Genomic DNA, 12,471 nt, shown 5'->3' with positions numbered 1-12,471 from the left:
CAGTATGAGTCATACATCTTGATAGGAAGCTCCAGCAGCGGCCGGTTATCTACTCGTAGCAAGATGGTACAATACAGTATAGGTGCAGAAGTGCGTTAACTTGGAACGGTTCGACAGATCCAATCGGGGATAGTGCGGGACTCCGGCGTGAATAACAGAAGCACGTGACAACTTAATGCCCAAAGGGGAAATTTGGAGGGGCACTCAATTTCCCCTCGGCCTGGCTGGATTTCCGCCGACGCATTGCCCAGCTCCTTTTTCTTCTCTCTCCTTTCACCTCCAGACTGCATAGACACTGCCAGGATGGCCGAAAACGCGCCCGCGGCTGAGAACAAGCCTGCCCATGAGCAGGACATTAACCCCTGGTCTGTGGAGGGTGGACGCGACGAGAACGGCGAGGTCGTTGCTATCGACTATGAGGCCATCTGTCGGTACGTGCGATTGCACTTCTCATCTTGGGCTAATGCTGACGGACCCTGGATGTGTACAGGAAATGGAATACTTCGATCATCGACGAAAAGCTTCTCGAGCGTTTCGAGAAGGTCACCGGACACAAGCCGCACCGCTGGCTCCGCCGCGGCTTGTTCTTCAGCCACCGTGACTTCGACCGGATCCTGACCCTTTACGAACGGGGTGAGCCTTTCTTCCTCTACACCGGCCGTGGGCCCAGCAGTGGCAGTTTGCACCTCGGTCACACCATTCCCCTCCAGTTCACCAAGTGGCTGCAGGATGTATTCGACGTCCCACTCGTCTTCATGCTTACGGACGACGAGAAGGCGTTGTTCAAGGACAACATCTCCTTCGAGGATGCTCTGGGTTTCGCCATGGAGAATGCCAAGGATATCATTGCGCTTGGGTTTGACCTGAAGAAGACCTTTATCTACAGCGACTTGAAGTACATCAGCAACCACATTTTGATGAACGCCTGGGAGTTCTCCAGTCTGGTCACTTTCAACCAAGTCCGTGGCGCGTTCGGGTTCAACGAGAGGTATGTTCTCCTGTATCTATGCTGACCACTCATCTCTTTTCTGACACCTGTCCTATTTGGTTGGTAGCACTAACGTCGGCCGCATCTTCTTCCCCGCCGTGCAGTGTGTCGCCGCCTTCGCGACCTCCTACCCCGAAATTTGGAAGGACGAGCCCCTCCAGGAACGCACGCAAGAGATCGCCAACATCCAATGTCTGATCCCCATGGGTATCGACCAGGACCCGTACTTCCGTCTGCTCCGGGAAAACGCCCACCGCATGAAGTTCCCGTCTCCCAAGCCGGCGCTCATCCACTCCAAGTTCCTCACGGCCCTGCAAGGTGCCGGCGGCAAGATGTCTGCGTCGGAACCCAACTCGGCGATCTTCATGACCGATACTGCTAAGCAGATCAAAGTACGTACCTCAATTTCCTCAAGCATTAAAATTCCCAGCCCCCTCACTAATTCATTCTTCTTGTGCGTAACAGACCAAGATCAACAAATACGCCTTCAGTGGCGGCCAGGTCAGCATCGAGGACCACCGCCGCTTGGGCGGCAATCCGGACGTCGACGTCTCATACATCTACCTGACCTACTTCGAGGAGGACGATGCCAAGCTGGCCGAGGTGTACGACAGCTACAAGAAGGGGGATCTGCTGACGGGTGAGCTGAAGAAAATGACCATCGAGGTGCTGCAGGAGTACGTCGCGCAGTTCCAGGAGAAGCGCAAGGAGGTCTCGGACGAGGTGCTGGCCGCGTACATGAAGCCCCGCAAGCTCGAGTGGAAGGGAAACCCCCACCCCGTGCCCGCGCCCCCGGAGGAGACGCTGGCTGAGCGGCCAAAGAATGAGAAGAAGGAGAAGAAGGAGAAGAATAAAAAGGCGTGACTAGGTCGTTCACGTTCGGTGGATAAGGGTAGAGAGGATTTTCGAGGGGATGATTTAGACATATACCATTTTTGTTTGAGGTGTTTCTCGTCCTTTATCTTGTCTGAAAAAGTAGGTACGAGGTTAGGTCGTGGTAAGCATATCCTGCTTTGCCGGTAGTGGAAGGTAAGCTACGTATAGACAGCGACAGAGATGGATGGATACTTTGTCTACTTTCGTCGAGAGAAAGGCACTGCAGCGAAAGCCTACGGCCAACTACCTAAAACGTCCGCTGACAGGCGATCGAAGTTCCGTGGTTAGTTGGTGCTTTAACAGCGTTTGCAGTACTTCTGTCCCTTGGGTCACTTACGACGTGGATTTAGGGATCGTCTGCCTAGATATCAAAGTTTACAATGAGGCTCAGAAAGTGACATGCTGAAAACAACTCCTATAGACACAAAGTTCATCGAAGAGAACGAGCGTTTTGTTTTCTCTCCTTCCCCTCTAATTCGATGGGTGACATTGTTACAAATTTCCCGATATCGGGGCACACGGTGGTGTTGTTTAATGGTCGGTAGCTGAAGATCGGGCTCCCGGAGTCGGGGTCCGCACTCCGACTGGTCCATTCAGACTTGGAGTACGGTAGCTGCAGCCGAGCCCGGAACGCACAGTCGGTTTTTAAGTGGGGGGAGGGGAGGGAAGAAAGCCTCGACCTCGACCTCGACCTTTCCCCGGATTTTGCCGGTTCGATGAGTCATACACTTTTTCCTATGCTTCGAGTGTGTGCCTTCGGATCTAACTAGTGTCTAAGGATTGAAAACGAGATGCGGTAGAAAGTAAGAATTTATGGTAACGATATTTCCGATTATACACCAGTAGATAGGATAGGTTTGAACAAAAAAGAAAAAGAAGAAAAGGAAATCCTAAACAGTTCACATCATAGTACAGTCGTAAAACTTTTCCCCCCAGGGGTTTCTATCCCGATCTCAAAGAATTCAGAAAAAGATGAAGTGACTGATTTACTTCTGGTTCTCGGGGCGGAGGGAGCTGTAGACATTTCAAGTTAGCATTGGTGTTGATTGACAATGATAATTTTCCGGGAGGAACATACCGAACAGCCTTTCCGGCGCGCCAGATCTCGAGATCACGGATGTCCTGCATCTCCTTCTCGTACTTCTCGCGGTAGTCCTTCTGGGAGTTGTAGTCCAGGGAGCGCTGGGTCTCGGTACCGTCGCGGACGGCGTCGTACAGCTCGTTGAAGAGGGGCTTGAGGTTGTCCTTGAAGCGAGCGGACCAGTCGATGGCACCACGGCGGGCGGTGGTGGAGCAGGCGGCGTACATCCAGTCCATGCCGTTGGCACCGATCAGAGGGTAGAGGGACTGAGTGGCCTCCTCGACGGTCTCGTTGAAAGCCTCGGAGGGGCTGTGGCCACGCTCACGGAGGACCTCGTACTGGGCGAGGAACATACCGTGGATACCACCCATCAGGCAGCCACGCTCACCGTACAGATCGGAGTAGACCTCCTTCTCGAAGGTGGTCTCGTACAGGTATCCGGAGCCAACGGCGACACCCAGGGCGATGGCCTTCTCCTTGGCCTTGCCAGTGACGTCCTGGAAGACGGCGACGGAGGAGTTGATGCCGCGGCCCTCACGGAAGAGGGAGCGGACGGTGCGGCCAGAGCCCTTGGGAGCGACGAGGATGACGTCGACGTCCTCGGGGACCTCGACCTTGGTCTTCTCCTTGAAGACGGGGGAGAAACCGTGGGAGAAGTAGAGGGTCTTGCCCTTGGTGATCAGGGGCTTCAGCTGGGGCCAGGTCTCGGACTGTGCAGCGTCGGAGAGCAGGTTCATGACGATGGTACCCTTCTTGACGGCGGTCTCGACGTCGAACAGGTTCTTGCCGGGAACCCAGCCGTCCTGGATGGCCTCCTTCCACGAGGCACCGTCCTTGCGGACACCGACGATGACGTTGAGACCCTGGTCGCGCAGGTTCAGACCCTGGCCGTGACCCTGGGAGCCGTAGCCGATCAGGGCAAGGGTGTCGTTCTTGAAGTACTCCTGGAGCTTCTCACGGGGCCAGTCCTCACGCTCGTAGACGGTCTCCTGGCTGTCGGCAAAGGTCATGGTCTTGACGCCGCGGGCGGGGGTGATCGGGGCGGCGGTCACGCGGGGAACGGCGGCGGTGGCAGCCTTGAGGGCGGGCCGGGGGAGGGCGGCGGAGAGCACGGAGCGAGGGGCACCAACGCGGGCCAGGCGGAGGGCACGGGGAAGTCCACGAGAGGCCATTGTGTGTATGTGTGTGGATGAGAAATAGGACGAAAGAAGGAAGGAGAAAAGAGGCGAATGGAGGATGGAGGAGGATAAAGGGAAGAGAGGAGAGTGGAAAAGAATTGATGAGATGGAGAAGAAGAAGAAGAATAGAAAGGAGGACAGCTGCAGCTCTCGTCCATTTTATAAACTCGTTGCTGGGGACGAGATCGGCCGGCGGCGATTCACGTGATCCGGAGTTTGACAATTGCTCCCCGGCCGATGTCGGATTGTACGGCTGCTGATTGGTTTCTCGGTGGATCAACCGTGGGTTGCCGCAAGCGGCCTTGGCTGGGTGTAGTTAGTCTCGGCTCCTGCTTCGGGGTCCGTCACATGAGTCACTCCGGGGTCCAGCCCCGATGCCACTCCGATTATCATTTTGTAGATCTAGGACAACTCTTTCGGTTCGATCTGGGGAACCCCGAGGGTCAAGGCTCACTGGATTGGTGGTGGTATGGAAGGTTAATCTATATTCGTGACCAACTCAAACTGTCGCTCTCTGGTACCCGCCCCCCCTCCTCCTCTCCCAATACTCGAGGAACAGTGGGCGATAGAGGTCAAGAATAGCAATCGAGGTGCTCTGAGTCACAGCTTGTATGCTCAGATGCTAGGGGTCGACCCTTCTGGGTTTCTTCGTACTGCGTCGCGATCGTCTCGATCTGGGCCATGTTCTGCGCGGCTTGAACGAGGGTGAACACAGCCGTCGACACGCTCAGCACGATGTCGTCCAGGGGCCCGCCCCACGCGCCGGAGCTAATCAGGATCCTCGTGAGGGTGAGTGTATTGCTCAGGTTCTGGATGTTGGGCAAACTCGACTGGACGATGGTGGCCGGGGTCGGTGACAACCAGATCAGCCGCCGCCACGGGGTAGCCCTTCCAGGTGTAGGTCTGCTCGTGGCATACCGTACCCGTGAGGGTGTTTGTCGTTGAGGGGAGCAGTGATTATGAATGACGCGCTCGCCCAGCTGCACCCAACTCGACTGCAGCCCGTAGTCACTCAACAGCATATCCCACAATCCTGTCGCATTCACCAGGTCGTAGTAGACGATGCTATTGATGTCTACGTCGTCTGTGGTCTGTGGGACCTGGTACGGGCAGCTGGTGGTGGAGATGTTCGTGATCCCGCCGGCGCTGTAGGTGCACTCGAAGTATGCGTTTCCCCCGCCTCCCGCCGCCATCAGCGTGTCCAGTACCTCGAGCACCTCCTTCTTGACGAAGCTGACATAGTCTTCAAACTTATCATGATAGCTGCTGTTTACTTGCGTGTAATTTGCCAGGGCGGAGTCTAGCATACTCGACAGGGCCCCGATAAGATAGTAGTTCACACAGCTGGCATTGTAGCTCGGGGCCGCGGCGGAAAGGTCGGTAAAACTGGCGAAGGAGACGCTGTAGTTGCAACCCGTGCAAACTTCTTCGTTACATACGGCGCGTGTGTCCGTCCCATCGTCTGCACAAACCAAATCTTCGTCGTCGTCGTTGTCGTCATCGTCAGTGCCGGTGGTGGATGTATCGTCCAGACATGTAGGAGACGGACAGTATCCCCTCTCGCAGGCAAACTCGCACAAGCCACTGTCAGAGCCGCTACCGCTGTAGAATCCGTAAATGCTGGTGTTCGCGGCAGGGGGCAGATCCAAGGGCCCTGTGAAGGTGCATGTGCAATTGTGAATGGGACAGAATCCATAGTTGCAGGCATAATTGCAGAGCCCAGCGAGATTACCCTCCCCTTGGCCGGCGGTGCAGGTGGTCGGGGTAAAAGGCGAAGCAGTGGTGACAGTTAGGGCTACTTCGATGGTCCCGCAAGCCGTGGGCGGGCAATAGCCGTAATTGCAGGCAAAGGCACAGAGTCTACTGTAATCCGCCGTCTCCCCAGTGATGGGATATCCCACTACTCCCAGACTCTTGCGCAGCTCCGGCTGCGGGCCTATTTTCTTGCGCAGACACGTACCCACCGAGCAATACCCGAGACTACAGGTAAACGCACAGAATCCATCGAAAATCCCCGTACTTCACCTCTCGATACACACAGCGTTTAGGAGAGAGTATGTAGGCGTCGCGTCAATCGTGGCCGAGGCCATCGCGCTTCCCACCCAGGCATTCCAATTTTCGATATTTGTGCTACTCGAGCACCCGATCACGATGTCCGCACCCGTAAAACTAGCAATGGCAGCTCCGTCGCGCGAGATTGTGACCTCAACTGGGCCATCCTGCACAGAGAAGCTCACAAATCCGTGATATATACCTGCACCCCCGCTTGGAGTGCTGTTCCACTGCGCACCCATGTTCTCACTGCCGATGGTTATTGGAATATCTGCCGCCGACCCGAGCAACGCAGAGAAGAAGACCTTGTTCTGCCCAATCTTATAGGGCCAATACTCCAGCTGAAGCTGGCTGGCGGTATTACCCGTGGTGCCGCCGTCCGACACGCACTCTCCCCCAACATTGCGCCTATACCACGCCTGAACTTCCTCCTGGGTGATGGTCGGGATGTTTTGCTTATACGTGTCAACCAACCAGGGGAGGAATACGCGCCAGCCGTCGTGCGGCATTTCCAGCACGTAGTTGTGAGGGGCCTCGCCGGTGCCGAATGCTATATATGTTGAGTTGGCAAGAGCTGATCCAGAAGCTTGGATAGGCCCAATAGTGGGACTCACCAAAGTCGTTCCACGATATGATCTCAATGAATTCGGGCGCCAGGTACATAGCTTGTTCCCAGCGATCATACCAAAGGTCGTCGCCCCGCCAAAGCCAATTCTTATCATATCCCAGGCATATTGGTGAAGAACCACGGAGAGACCGGCATCATGTATGGCTTACCGTCTAAGAAGTCGATATACGAGGCATCAATATACGTGTTCATGTCGCTGGGTCCGTACGGCCACGCCGCTCAGCTGAATAGCCCATCTGCAACACCGTCCGCAAGCCCTGCTGCTGCCTTTGCCCCGACTGAGGACCAGTCCGGGATAAAGAAACACCCCGTCTGCTCCTTGATGAAGACCCAGTCAGCCGCGTTGGCCGGGCCCTCGAAGGTGCTGACGAGGGGCTTGCCGGCATGCTGGAAATACGCCCCGGTCAGCGCGTAGGTGGAAATCATGCTGACCACGTCGGACTCGGCCCAGGCCCCATTTCCGGCATAGTCAAAGCTGAAGAACAGACTGAAGCCCACATTTTCGGCCGCCAAGAAGGCGTTGGCAACCGGGCCGGTGTTGGTGGCATCTCCGACAGCAATGTTCAGAGCGAAGGCGTCGAGATTGGCCTCGTTGGCCAGCGTCATCTCATCTTCCCAATCGTCTACGGTATATTGCAGAGTATTAGATACCATAAAGTGGGCGAAGACAGCCCGAGCCTGGGTCTGAAGTGTTGCCAGGCAAAGGGAAAGAATGAATTGCAGAGCAAGCAGCATCCTGACGAGTGAAAGTTGTAATGAACTGGGGAAAATGAGCGACCGAATGCAATTAGAAAGATAGAAGGAACGGACAAATGAAGGAAGGACTGAAGGAACGAATGAATAAATGAATGAATGAACGAATGGGCTTGGAAACGTGAAGGTTAGAAGGAAAGAAAGGACATCGCAAGAAGCTATAACATTCGAAGGATAGAAGCACCCGAGGTCGGTCTTGCATTCATTCTGTCGTCTCGTATATCTCCCCAATCTTCGCCCAACGCGATCCACCCCTTTTCATATTTCGAGTGCGATTCGAAAGTCTTGAAGCCATGTATTTAATCATCGTGACTTCAATCACTCATACGACTGTAATACGGTAATACACGGTATGGAACCACGGCCATCAGCGTACGGACTGCCGTTATTGCCGGGGGCTATGGTGGTAAACAATACACGCACTATATCACCAGCATCGGGCTGCGCCGTCTTCGAATCTCCAATTCTTTCTCCTTTTCTTCTGCTCTGTGTCTCAACCCAGTCTGAACCCCCACGTACAGATAAAAATGTCTTCCATTAAATTCGACAATACCGGAAATGACCAGTTGCAGGTCCCCGGCTTCCATGATATCCCAGTGGATTATGAATTACCCGTTGGTCAACGCTTTGCGCACGGAGCTCTGCCAGATTGGGCTGGAAGCCGAGGTCGAGCAATCCGGTTAACCCAACCTGAGGTTTTGATGCTACGTATCATGGAGATGCTGACAGAGCGGCAAAATTGAGAGGTTGACGTGTTTGATGAAGGTATTGTCCAGCAATGGTATAGGGAGATTCTCGTTCAGTTTCAAGCCCGATCGGGACCGGAGGAATGGGGAGATATGAGTATCGACTTGGACCTTATTACCTCAAAGACATGGGACTGGTGCATTGCGGAGCTACGTGATAAGGCTGTCAGCTTCCGTGAAAAGGATTATATCATTACATTGAATGCTGATTCGGGGGTGTGCAAGTCGGCCGTGCTTGTCAACGGGGACTTGCAAAAGGAATTACAAGCAGCATTCCAGCCACTCCTGCAGGGGAAACCTGGTTACCATGACCTGGTGGACCCCGAATTATACATGCTGGTCTATGGTCGCACTGCCGTTCTCAGTCAAGGAGGCCAAGTCACCATAACTGCTGCCGGTATATCGTATCCTACCACCAGCTCCGACGTCCACGTTGCGCCTTCGCTTCAGCACCCTATAGATACATGGACGACACAACATGGACGCCCGCCAAGAGATGACTCAATCGGGCCCCTTTATCGCTGGTCCCACCGTTTTCAGTGGCTACCATGTGAAGTGGAATTCGTTAGCCCGGAGGGGACTAACGTGCGAATCACTTCATACATCAACAATCTTCATCCACGTAACGGCAAAGCCTATGCGGCGATTGAGAAGCTGATTTCAGCCTGCATTAAGCCATGGAACGACATTTTGATCAGGGATCCTGTTAGTCGTTATCCCCCCCGCATCAGAACATATGGGTTTGCGAAGACGGGGCTCAATGAACCATACGATCAACTCAAATCGGAAGTTCTTGGGTGGCGTTAAACACTGGCTCGGGCTAACCTGGGCTATAGACTGTGAGAAGATCAAACAGTATCTTACAATTCCTGAGCCTGACCTAAAATTTCGAATCATTGACGACGATCCATCTGAACCGGTTTATCCTAAGGATTTGCTGGGCTTCATGACTCCAGAGATGTGGAAGTCTATCGAACAAGTACAGGAGGTTGTATCAGAGAAACAGTTTCGACTTCACAGTTTCCAGTATCCGGAACCTGGCGTCTCATACTCCTACGATGAGTGGAAACTAGGAAAAACCGCGCAGCCAATTGTTGGTAAAAGGAGAACCTCGGAAGATGTTTACAGGAAACGGCTCCCTCCTTCAGACCATGACCACCAGTATCAATCAGTCTATTTGCAGAACCAGTTTCGCAATCAGGGATTACAAGTGATCGTATGGGTCAGCAGCATTGAGCTCACCGCGGAACAAGCGATCTTCTCTGAAGACGATGACTATCATGTTGACGGGCTCCTGAATGAGCACGTGGTTGCCACCGCACGATACTACTACGACGTCGAAAACATCACCGAGGCGCGCATCTCCTTCCAACAAGAAGTCGACCTGGATGCGTTCGAGATCACACTAGAGCCCCACGCGATGCAGAAGATTTTTGGTTTGCCTCGGGCGGATGAAGATCCAGCGACTTTCGGCGATGCCCCTCCGAAACTACAGACTCTGGGATCAGTAACCGCCACCCATCAGGGATGCTTCTTAGCCTGGCCCAATACCCTCAGATACAGGACCCTGCCCTTCTCACTTCAAGATCCTCATCTCTCGGGTCATCAGCGCTTTGTCACTATCTGGCTGGTCGACCCGCACTACCGCATTTGCTCGTCCCGTAATGTGCCACCACAACAGCATGCCTGGTGGAGAGAGGATACAATACTCGATCAATTAAGATTCCAATTTGGATTGCCACAAGAGCTACAAGATCTCATCATGCGCGCGACAGGAGATTGGCCGATGGGATTGGATGAGGCGGTGGGGTTCAAGGAGCAGTCAGCCGTAGAGCGTGAACGTGCCATCTGTGCCCAATCCCAAGGGGTGGGTACTCATGATTTCTGGTTTCCTATTCGGCTCGGGGAGCAAGGATGATCTCGCGTTGCCACTTCTGGTTTCTCTTTGGATACTGAGTTGCACGGCAGTGGGACCCTGACTAGTCCCAGTGGAGTCAAGGCTTAGCTCAGGGGCATTGACGCTACTTCAACTTCCATTGGAAGCGTGCAGAGAAAACCTCTGCCATCGGAGGCTAGCTCAATATTGACCGCGTGGATGCGCCAGAATCTTATCAGATATCAACTTTCAAGCGAGGAAGGACTAGCTCATATTTTCACTAGTACGGATACACTATGCAAATGCACTATTGAGCCAACCCGCGATTACATACACTCAGAACACGAAGTCTTCAATTCCAACACGCTGTCTCCACAATTGTCGCCTTCTCTCCATAGAGCAGCGCCCATTCTCAATGTCTCCTGTAGCTGGGCCAGATTTTCTTGGACGGAGTCGTCTCGGTCCAAGCCATGAATTTCGCTAATTGGGCTGCGTCATCCCCTGCCATGCCTTCATAATTCAAATCCTCAAATTCGAATTCGATCGCGCGGGGCTCGCTGCCAGTTTGATCGGTCCCCACCGTTCGGGTGATGCTTTCCGGCTCGATGTTTTTGAAATTGTCTATGAAAGCCTTGGTGCGCTCGCCCGTCCAAGGTGTCTGCCGTCATGTCCCCGACCAGGTCCGTCAGGCGCGCAGCCTGCGCCCACCGCAGCGCCGTGGTGCATTTCTTGACCAGATCCGCCGATGGCACCACCGCACGCGCAGTTTGGACCTTGTCCACGATGGCCGTAATCATGGTCAACCAGGGTTTGTTGTTCTCAGTAATGATGTTCCCGCCAACCAGCTTCCAATAATCATAATTCCAGTTGTCCTGGATATTCTGCGCCAAGTCGTAGATATCCGGGGACGTGGTCTCCCCTAGCGCGGTGGGCATCAAAGCAGCGGCTGCCTGCGGGTCCAGGATTGATTGGACAAAGGCCGTTGAAGCTGCAGTCGGCCCCTATGCATTCTTGGCCGATGGTTTGCGTCCAGGGGACCCCGTCTGCTTCAGCCCGGGCAGCCGCCGCAGCGTCAATCTGGTAGGGATAATAGGAAAAGAGTGCCTCATATGCGGACGAAACCACCGCACAGTGAGTTGTTCGAACGAGCAAGCAAAGTGCGAGGATGGTACGTGTGACCCTCATTCTTGTAAAGTAGACAGAGAAAATGAAGGGGATCTGAACGATATCACGTTTGTTGTCCAACTGACAGTGGCGTTGGATACCTTCTCGTCACTGCCCCAGACAGCATTATATATGCCTCCCTATCAAGTGCCCTCCTAATCGGCAAACCCTTTGTCCAAGTGTCGTCTTCGACATATCCGACCGTTGGCCCCTGACGCCGCCGATTTATTGATTCAAAGCGTCTCGTAATTTTTAGCTTATAGCCCGTAAAGACCGGACTGTGGATTGTTTCGATAGTTACAGGGTCGGTTCACCTTTAGGGCCTCCACTATGTGGGGGAGGGGGAAGCGGTTAAGCCTCGTGGAGCCCTGGCGCATCACCCGAACCCTACCGCTAGACCTTCTGCAATCTCCGAGTCATAAGCCCCGATGGCCGATGTCTCACTTCACTCCACCATATTGATAGCGGTATTTGTTGGTCCTGAAACCGCTCCATGACGAACAGAAACACCTCAGGACGGAAGAAGCCATGTTCGTGTTTTACATGCTTTTTGTGACGTGCACGCCTGCATAGCGACTCTCTCATTTGAACCCCTGTCCCTCGTGAATTAAAGACCCATGAACGATATTAAGCATCGCAAACCATAGAGCCCCTAAGAAAAACTATTCACCATATCTGAGGACTTGATAATCAGACAGCGACGCCTCCAACCCAACCAAGACCAACACAATGCACCTCCCAAGTCTCGCCCTACTGACATACTTTCTCACCGCAACAACACTAGCTACAACCCTCGATACCTCGTCCCCCGGCTCCCCAAACACGATCGCCTTCTTCAGCAGCGCCGCACTGACCTTCGGGTACGGATTCGCGGATGCCTGCGCCTGCGCGGCCAAATGTGGGAGCGTGAGTCGCTGCGAAGCCTGGCTGTTTAGCAGTGGCGGCGACGGCCGCTGTGAGCTGTATAATCGGGGTCCGGTGGCCACTGCGCCGAGTCCTGGGTTTGTGTATGGCACTGTGGGCACTGTGAGGGGCCGGACGAGTTCACTCTCGTCTTCTTCGGTGGTGGTGGCGATTGCTGGTACATTTTCGCGGGTTGCGGTGGTTTCTTCACCGTCCTCCTCCTCCT

The 12,471-nt window shown here is 54.1% G+C and overlaps 4 protein-coding genes across 4 annotated transcripts; 2 read left to right on the top strand and 2 right to left on the bottom strand.

The window, feature by feature from the left end:
• The first annotated feature begins 240 nt into the window (after positions 1-240).
• On the top strand, positions 241-1,924 carry ASPACDRAFT_81853 (tryptophan--tRNA ligase WRS1). Its single transcript, XM_020205968.1, has 4 exons — positions 241-431; positions 491-988; positions 1,056-1,380; positions 1,454-1,924. The coding sequence occupies exons 1-4, from the start codon at positions 304-306 to the stop codon at positions 1,850-1,852; spliced, it is 1,350 nt and encodes a 449-aa protein (XP_020051708.1). The 5' UTR covers positions 241-303; the 3' UTR covers positions 1,853-1,924.
• A 733-nt stretch (positions 1,925-2,657) lies between these two features.
• ASPACDRAFT_81852 (Ketol-acid reductoisomerase) lies at positions 2,658-4,206 on the bottom strand. The gene is made up of 2 exons (XM_020205967.1): positions 2,943-4,206; positions 2,658-2,878 (listed from the first exon to the last, which is right to left on the bottom strand). Exons 1-2 carry the CDS (start codon positions 4,115-4,117, stop codon positions 2,851-2,853), a joined length of 1,203 nt encoding a protein of 400 aa, XP_020051707.1. The 5' UTR covers positions 4,118-4,206; the 3' UTR covers positions 2,658-2,850.
• Positions 4,207-4,695: 489 nt separating this feature from the next.
• Positions 4,696-7,538, bottom strand: ASPACDRAFT_64286 (glycoside hydrolase family 71 protein; the record flags this gene model as incomplete). Its single annotated transcript, XM_020203989.1, has 4 exons — positions 4,696-6,066; positions 6,163-6,725; positions 6,953-6,999; positions 7,090-7,538. 4 exons carry the CDS (start codon positions 7,536-7,538, stop codon positions 4,696-4,698), a joined length of 2,430 nt encoding a protein of 809 aa, XP_020051706.1.
• A 545-nt stretch (positions 7,539-8,083) lies between these two features.
• ASPACDRAFT_55075 (DUF4246 domain-containing protein) lies at positions 8,084-10,220 on the top strand (the record flags this gene model as incomplete). The annotated part of the gene is made up of 3 exons (XM_020202957.1): positions 8,084-8,264; positions 8,367-9,104; positions 9,139-10,220. The coding sequence occupies 3 exons, from the start codon at positions 8,084-8,086 to the stop codon at positions 10,218-10,220; spliced, it is 2,001 nt and encodes a 666-aa protein (XP_020051705.1).
• Between the last annotated feature and the right edge of the window lie 2,251 nt (positions 10,221-12,471).

Source organism: Aspergillus aculeatus (assembly GCF_001890905.1).
Source record: "Aspergillus aculeatus ATCC 16872 unplaced genomic scaffold ASPACscaffold_20, whole genome shotgun sequence".
Classification (NCBI taxonomy): domain Eukaryota; kingdom Fungi; phylum Ascomycota; class Eurotiomycetes; order Eurotiales; family Aspergillaceae; genus Aspergillus; species Aspergillus aculeatus.
The sequence above is the reverse complement of the archived record's forward strand: the minus strand, read 5'-3'. Positions and strand labels throughout refer to the sequence as shown.

Bases quoted from the DNA above. Each gene is read 5' to 3' on its own strand.
- ASPACDRAFT_81853 (XM_020205968.1), top strand. From the start codon at position 304: ATGGCCGAAAACGCGCCCGCGGCTGAGAACAAGCCTGCCCATGAGCAG. The intron at 432-490 runs GTACGTGCGATT...GGATGTGTACAG, and splicing joins GACTATGAGGCCATCTGTCG to GAAATGGAATACTTCGATCA. The intron at 1,381-1,453 runs GTACGTACCTCA...TGTGCGTAACAG, and splicing joins ATACTGCTAAGCAGATCAAA to ACCAAGATCAACAAATACGC.
- ASPACDRAFT_81852 (XM_020205967.1), bottom strand. From the start codon at position 4,117: ATGGCCTCTCGTGGACTTCCCCGTGCCCTCCGCCTGGCCCGCGTTGGT. The intron at 2,879-2,942 runs GTATGTTCCTCC...AAATGTCTACAG, and splicing joins CGCGCCGGAAAGGCTGTTCG to CTCCCTCCGCCCCGAGAACC.